The sequence below is a fragment of the Apis dorsata genome, unplaced genomic scaffold, assembly GCF_000469605.1.
Source record: "Apis dorsata unplaced genomic scaffold, Apis dorsata 1.3 scaffold_163, whole genome shotgun sequence".
NCBI lineage: Eukaryota > Metazoa > Arthropoda > Insecta > Hymenoptera > Apidae > Apis > Apis dorsata.
This window is the reverse complement of record NW_006263452.1, coordinates 714,745-722,533: the sequence shown is the minus strand read 5'-3', so window position 1 is coordinate 722,533 and position 7,789 is coordinate 714,745. Positions and strand designations below refer to the sequence as shown.

General features: G+C 46.8%; 1 protein-coding gene across 1 annotated transcript in view; it reads right to left on the bottom strand.

Moving 5' to 3' along the window:
* The window catches only part of LOC102671532 (regulating synaptic membrane exocytosis protein 2), a 63,103-nt gene that overhangs the window by 42,214 nt on the left and 13,100 nt on the right, over positions 1 to 7,789 (bottom strand). The window contains 3 exon segments of the mRNA XM_031509578.1: positions 2,705 to 2,939; positions 3,580 to 3,804; positions 4,378 to 4,650. Coding sequence (XP_031365438.1) covers positions 2,705 to 2,939; positions 3,580 to 3,804; positions 4,378 to 4,650 — 733 coding nt within the window.

The following is a 7,789-nucleotide window of genomic DNA, read 5'->3' as shown; positions in this document are numbered from 1 at the left end:
CTGGCCGCCGTGGAGGATCGAGTTCGAGGAGGGTGCGCGCGCGACGTACGAGCGGGCGCGTTCGCGCGGTCTGTGAAGCGTGCAAAATGTGGAAAAAAGATGCCCCTCTCCCCTTCCCTCCCTTCCTCCCGAAAGGAACGAAAATGGACGAGTGAATGGCGCTCAACCCAAAGGGGAAAGGGGAGGATGAGATTTCGACCATCGATACTTTCCGCTCCTCCTTGTTGCGAAGACTAGAGACTCCAGAAATAGCAAAAGGGATAGATGTTTGAATTCGCCCACGTGTTGGCCGCGTGACGTCACGCGGACCGTGTGGGCGTAGCGAATAGGCGAGAGGGGAGAGTGGTGGAGGGTGGCGGTGAGGCGTAATGGTAGGGAAGGTGGAGGAGAGACGCGGGAGAAAAAAGGGGCAGGGAGAAACGAGGAGGAGGGGCGAGTCGGGTAAATTGTAGGGGAGGGAGAAAAGATCAAATTAAAATTAAAAGAATTGTGAAGAATGTGTAGAGAGATAGGGAAAAACAAATTACAAAATAAGAAGGGAGAGGGAGGGGGAAGGATCATAAAGTACGTAAAGATAAAAGAAAAATAAAGCGTAAAAGCTGTGTAAGTGGAGTGGAATTATGTAGGGTAATAACGAAGAGGAGAGGCGAGGGTAGGAAAGAAAAAAAAAAAAAGGTATAACAAAGAGGAAGAGAGGAGAAACCTAGGCGGGATGGTAGGCAAGGTAGGCAAGAATCGATGCAACGACGAGACCGAGGAGGCAGAATTCGAGAATTCCCGCAGGATAGCGGATATACGATATACACGATCGTGGAGATCCGATCGAGGATTTAACGGCTAGGAGGATAGCTGGGATGCCGATCGGGAGTCCGCGCGTATCTCTGGTCAACTCGATACTCGGGGATTGGAAAAATTGGAAGAAAATTCACCGGATTCAAGGATTCCCTTCGCTCGATACGGTTGGGAAAAAAACGAGCTTAACCCTTGAGAGCATTTCCATGAGAGATCTCCGAGAAAATTTCTCCAAAAAAAGCGGAAATTTCCGATCGAAATCGTGCGACGTATCGATCTCTCTTCGAATTCGTCGTTTCGAAGAGGAAAAAAGAAAAAGAACGAAAAATTCACTTGCATCGGGAAAAATAAAATCGATGCAGTGAAACAATGAAAGAGAAGAGGAACAATGGAAGAGAAGAATACGAAGAAAGACGATGCGTGTTTCCAGTGTTTCCAGTGTTGGCGAGATGATGCTTTTCTCTCTCGCGATGATGCTCGCCTCGATCAATCGGTTCACAGTTCACCGATCCCTAATCAACCGTGGAACCCATGCACGCGTATTCCCTTTCTCTCGACTGACGGCACGTCCGCTCTTCCAGGAAACCAGCTCTCGAATGAGTCGCGTAAAAGCGACGTTTGAGCGTTCTCTCGGTGAACACACGGTAGAACGCGCGTGCACTGGAACGAATCGAGCTGCTGGATCTCCGGCATCGGTAACCTAAATTTACTCATTAACCAAGGAGGAACCCGGTTACGCTCCCTCCCCTCGCGCGCCCACCACGCGATAATGCGGTATCGCTTTTCATCTGCCACTCCACTTCGTGCCGATTCACCTGCCACCGAGTAGACCTACTTTTCCATTTCAAATATTTCGTTCGCTCTGATATTTTTTTTCCTCCCCCGTCTCCCGTTTCTCATTTCGAAAACGGACCGATCTCTTCCTCTTCCCTCCTCGTTTTTTACCGATTTTCGAGAGATTTTTCTTTCTTTTTTCCCCTATCCGGAGGAAAATTGGGAAAATCGTGAAATCGATTTTGGCGAGCTCTCTTTGCCGGATGCGGAGCGTTTAATCGCTTTGTAAACACGTACGCACGTAGATCTTTTAGAGCATCGTATCGGTCGATTACACTTTCCTTGAACGGCTCGCCTGTAAATATCGCGATACAGGTGCACACATTCTCCGTAAACCAATTATCCAGTGACACGGAAAGCCTGCGCTCTCCTCCGTGCACCGAGTTTCAAGGGCGAAGCTGACCCTCCCGATCAGCTCACCCTCTCTAATGTCTCTCTCCGTCGTAGCCGATCCTCTACACCAGCCTCTGACGGTAATTCGATGGTGGATTTGACGTTTAACCGCGTCGCTGCTGAATTATACGACTGGCACGGCGGGGATGTGACGTCTCGAAAGAATGACCGGCCAATATCGGTCCTCGATTAACTTTGACAGTGTTCGAGCAAAGTGCTACTAGATATTCGAACTTTTATCGTACTATGAAACAAAAGTTTAAAGTTTAATCCGACTGTTAACTTATATACATATATATAGAGAGAGAAAGAAAGAAAAAAAAGACGATGTTTGATTTTTTTTCAATCGAAAATTGAAATTAAGAAAATGTCACCTCCTCCGCGCGCCGTCGTGCTCATTCATTGTCCAAAGCATTCCCCTAAATCGCGAATCGCGAATCAAATACTCTCTGTCAAAATGAAAATAAAAATCAAACTCGAACTCTGAAATCGTTCAGAAATATTTACTCGAATAAAAACATCATGTCTATATCGAAAGAGAAATCGTTAACTAGACACATATCTACTCGGTTCCGCGAGTTCAGAGATCCGAAGAGATGCGAGATCGAAATCCGCGGTCTCGTTCTCGAACTCGTCCGTTGGTGGTAAAGAAGAAAGAATTGGCAAGTATCGAGCATAGACTCACCCTTCTCGGATTCGTCAGGCTCGTCGCTTGCACACTCGGGTGTGCTTCGCTCCTCCTCGCTGCTGCTGAAGCTTCTCTGAGGCTGAAGACCACCACCCTGCCCGACCACCGGTTGCGGGGGGTGCGCGCTTTGCGTCTGATGCACCGAATGTTGCTGAGGGGGATGTATCGCGCTTCGTGGTGGGCCCGCTTCTACCATAGGCTGATATGTCATCGCGAGATCCGTGTTCTGATCCTATAAATCGGGGAGGGAAAAAAAAGCTCAGAAACGAAGAAGAAGAAGAAGAAGAAGAAGAAGAAGAAGAAGAAGAGGCAGAAGAAGAAGAAGAAGAAAGAAGGATTCAGAATAGAAGATATCAAAGATATTTCTCAGAGACCGAGACAAGATTCGTAGAGAACAGCGCAGAAGCAAGGTTGAAACGTGAAATGAGATGGAAATGAGGAGAGAACAGGCGTGAAAGTGAAAGAGAACACGATTTTTATCGAACACGTTTTTCAGCGTTTTCTCGATCGATGCGCGTAGAAACGTGGCGCGAGAAAAAGTAGTAGTAAAGGCCAGGATAAAGCAGACATTGGAAACTTTTATCCGCTTCTTGTTCGACGACTTGGCTCCACTGGATCCAGCCCGTGTGTTAGCTAGTCGAGAGCATCCTCTCGAGCACCGCCTACGTAAGAATATCGTTAGCATCCGCTCCTACACGCTCCGTGGGATATACATGGCCGCATAACTTGTTGAATGTTTAATTTTCCAAGTCGCTCTTTCTCTCTCTCTCTCTCTCTCTCTCTCCCTCTCTCGAGCCGAGTGTTAACGTCACCACGCTCGTTCCCATTTGGGGCTGAACCAATGGAGAGAGAGCCAGGTAGGTCCCACTCACCGGGTAGATCGGCCGTTGCCTCTGCTGGTAGTTCTGCTGTTTCATGAGACCGTCGATCTCCCCTCTGTACAGATTCGGGTCATCCTCCGCGTAAGCGTCCGGATGCCTGGGCGGTTGTTGGGCCTGATGGGATGGAGCTACGTGGGGCGTCGGAAGGCTTCTCGAGTGAGGCGAAACGGACATGTCCACTCCGCTATCGCTCGTCGGCAGTCGACGCCCTGGGCCCTGTAATCGCCACCAGAAAGCTGCCATTTTTTTCGAAATTCCCGCCCCGCCATTTTTCGCCCCGGTTTTTTTCGATAATATTCGCCGCGCGTGTCGGGTTGCAGTGGTTGGGTGGATGCAAACAACAGTGCGTTACATTGTTGCGTTCTTGTTTCGTTCATATCAGCATGTGGTTGGTCAATATGCGGTTACGCCGCTGCGTCTCTGGACGATCACATATATATAAACGGATTTTATCTAAAAATCGTGAGATAAAATTATCGATAAAAATCGTCAAGGGACGCAACAGCAATGATTGGTGAGAATGAGCGCAGTGAGAGATGGTGAGATGTATATATAAAATCAATTGCATTGCCTTGCTTCGACCGAATTTGCTTAGCTATGTGTTTTTAGCGATTGTTGTTGTAATTGTTGTTGCATATATACACACATATATATTTTTTAAAATATTGTTGTTGTTGTTGTTGTTGTATATCCAGAGCAACAGTGCGTGCACGAGCGCTATTTAACGACCGTGGAGAGCAATTTTAATCCCCGTGGTCAAACAAGTAAGTGAATGGAAGTAAATCGTACTTGCTCTTGCTGAGAGTACTGCCTTCTGAGCAAACTTCCGCTGCTTAGTAACAATGGCAAATTCTCCTTTTCGGCCGCGCTGTGCGCTCTCTCGAGTTTCGGTCTTTTATCCTGAGTTTGGTCCACGAGTCCCGGAGGACCACCCACCTGCATGTCCTGCATTCGTCGCACCATCGCGTTGTCCCCGGCAGCCAGGCCCGTCTTCGTTATCCATTGCCCGGTCTTCGACAGCAACTCTTGCTTCTTGCGGCAAAGGATGCACACCCATATTACCTGAAATCAAATGGAATGGATTCGTTACGTACGTGTTCCATTTCCCTTCACTTTCGACTAATCATTTAACGAGTAACCGAGTCGTTGGAATCTCAGAAATTTTCTCGAACTTTCTTTCCGTTCGATCGAGAGGGTAATTAAAATAATCCGTAGCAGCGCGAAAAAAAAGAGAGGTAATTCGAGCGAGAGAGAAAGAGAGAGAGAGAGAGAGAAAGCGAGAAGGGTGTGGAGAGGGAAAGAGTCCTGATCGATCCAGGTCACCGCTTGTAGCGAGGATATTAATAGGAAATTATCTATAGGAAGTCGATGCTAATTGAAACGTGTAAGCGGATGACGCGAGTTTCGATTCAATTCGAGTTCTTAAAAAACTCGAGGCGAATGGACAGTGGACGGAACAGATTTACATTGTCTTCGAGCTTTGAAGCGACACCTTTTCGAGCTCGCAGTATTTGTCGAGCTCGCGACGAGGAGAAGAACGGCGTTAAAAATACACGACAGCCGGAGGGGACAAGCGAAGCCGCGTACCCTCGTCGCGTCCGTGATATACGATCCGTACGATATTCGGCTCCAGTTTTCGCGATCCTCGAGAAAGAGAGAGAGAGGAGAAATTATTGTGAAATCCCCTTTAACGAGGTCTCTCCTTCGGACTTCGTCTCGCCTCGGGCGAGCAGCAAATCTTATGCAAATCCTTCCCAGCTTCCCAGAGTTTAACGTTAAATTAAATCGAGCTGAGATCCGATCGCGGAACGAGAGACGAAAAATATCCTTCGATAGCCGAAGGAAGTGGTTGCGCCTCGCCTCGCAACGATTATCGAAACGTCTCGTCTCGACGACGTCGATAATCCGGGACGACGAGGATGGGAACGCGATCGATGGAAGCGCGATACAGCCGCGCTTTCCGCTACTTTCCAGCCGAGTAATTGGAGCGTCGAGGCTTGGAGAGACGCAGGAAAGTACGCGTCGAGGAGTTCGACGAGTGGAGAAGGGAAATCGAGCGTCTCGAGTGGACGAAAAGCGCATTCTTCGTGTACGACCATTCACCGCGTCGGCACAATGAACGAGAAAGGGGCTAATAATTAGCGGGACTAGCCGCGACCGTGGCGGTAACTGGGAGCGTTTTGAAGGATGAATAGGCGGGACGGAATACTCCATCAAGATAAAGCGTGATGGATGGACCATTTAGAAGCAAACCATAAAACAATGCCCATGCCGGTTCCCATCGATAACACTTTCCACTTGCCCATTCACGCGTGTTATTGTACCAACTATAATGGCGCGAACAACCGTGCCGCAAGGACACGGGACTGCTCCCTTTGAATTATGGCCGCCAGGTATCTCGTAAACTTGGCGGGATTAAAATACGCGTCCGAGTTTTTCGTTTGCTCGAATTCTTCCTCCACTTTCGTCCGATCCGATATTTATCCTCTATTCTTATAATTCTTCTTTCAAGCGAGATTGATTATTGATTCGTCGATTGAAGGTGCACTGTCACGTTTACGTATAATTATATATTGTTCGAACTTCATGGTTCTTCGTTGAAGATGCATTCTATGATGTGCGCATTATTTTTTAAATATTATTATCGATATTATTATAATTATATATTTTTGACTTTCGTTGCACAGATACGTAGATGCGCGATGTGATCAGTTAGGGGATTAAAAATCTCTCTTTTATGGACAAGTAGAAAATGAGGTCGGTTAAAGTGAGAGGAAGAACAATTTTCCCCTCCCCGATTATTCACCCGTTTCGTAAATTTCAAAGGGAAGAAAATGGTGGAGTGGCACGGTTGTAGTTGGCGCGTGAATATCATCATGAATCGATACACGATCGGCCACGCGGACCATTTGCACAATTATCGTTGTCCATTATCGTTATTCGATGAATATCCAATCCCGTTCCGTATTCCGCTAATCCGCGAGCCGAGGACGGCTGGTGGAAATGAAAACGTGTTTGCCCCTATTAGGCACGACGCGAATCAGCTGCGATTGCACCTTAGCCGGGAAACGTTCCGCCTGATTTACTCGTCGAGAGGCAATCGAGCGACCGAGAATGAGAGAGAAAGAGAGAGAGAGAGAGAGAGAGAGAGAGAGAGAGAGACAGGAGCTTAGAAGAGTTTTAAGAATTATTCGTGAGAAGAAGAAGAAAAAAAAAAACCATTGAATTATATTTTCTTTTCCCCCTTCTCTTTTTTTTCTTTTCCTTTTTTTTTTTCTCCTTCTTCAATTTCTATAGGATATCAGAGAGTCGCGTCGAGGAGAGGAATTAATTTCTAAAAATCTCAATCGCTCTCCCGATGAAAAGCTCGATTATTCGAAACGAGGCACTAACTCGTATCACGTAATCGTATCGTTGAAACAACCATCATCTTCTGATCATCTATTTTCTATCCAACGAATCGCCCGACTTACATCAACCTGTTCCCTGTTATTATCGGACCTCGTTTGCGTAACGAGAAGGTGGAACGCGCGTATTCGGCCCGCGTTACCGTATATAAATAGACGAGATTCGTATAGAAATGGGGGAGGAAACGATTTTCGCGAGGACGAATCGAGAGTTTCTCGCGTATATAACGGTAATTACAAAACAGCCGGCGTCGCATTACGTAAAAACCAGTAATGATTGCTTTAACAGGTTGGGAGCCTGTTACATAAATAATACTTTAATATACCCTTTATCCGACTCTGTGTGTGTGTATGTGTGTGTGTGCGCGTGTGCGTGTATGCGCGTGCGTATGTATACGTGCAAGAGGTTGACGTACGAAAATTCTTCCTACCGCGTAGGCGATAGAACGAGATCCAGAAACAGAGTTCTCAAGAGCATGTACATCGATTAAGGAAAAAAAGAATAGTAGGATCGTAATCTCGAGATTTTACGAAGTGAGAAGAACGAGTATATGTGTATATATATATATATCGCAAATAGCGATCTCTTTAGACGACAGACAGATATTTCGTCCCTCCCAAGTGTCCCAGTTTTTAAATGCGAGCCCGTAAACGTGGAATTTATTTTTACCTTCTTGCCCGCCGCCGTTTAATAAATGAAGAACACACTTTTCCCGATGAAAGGTAGAGAATTTCCCTTTGTGCGCTTCTTCAAAGTTGGCGCGACGTAATTATTTCATCGTTGCGACGCGATT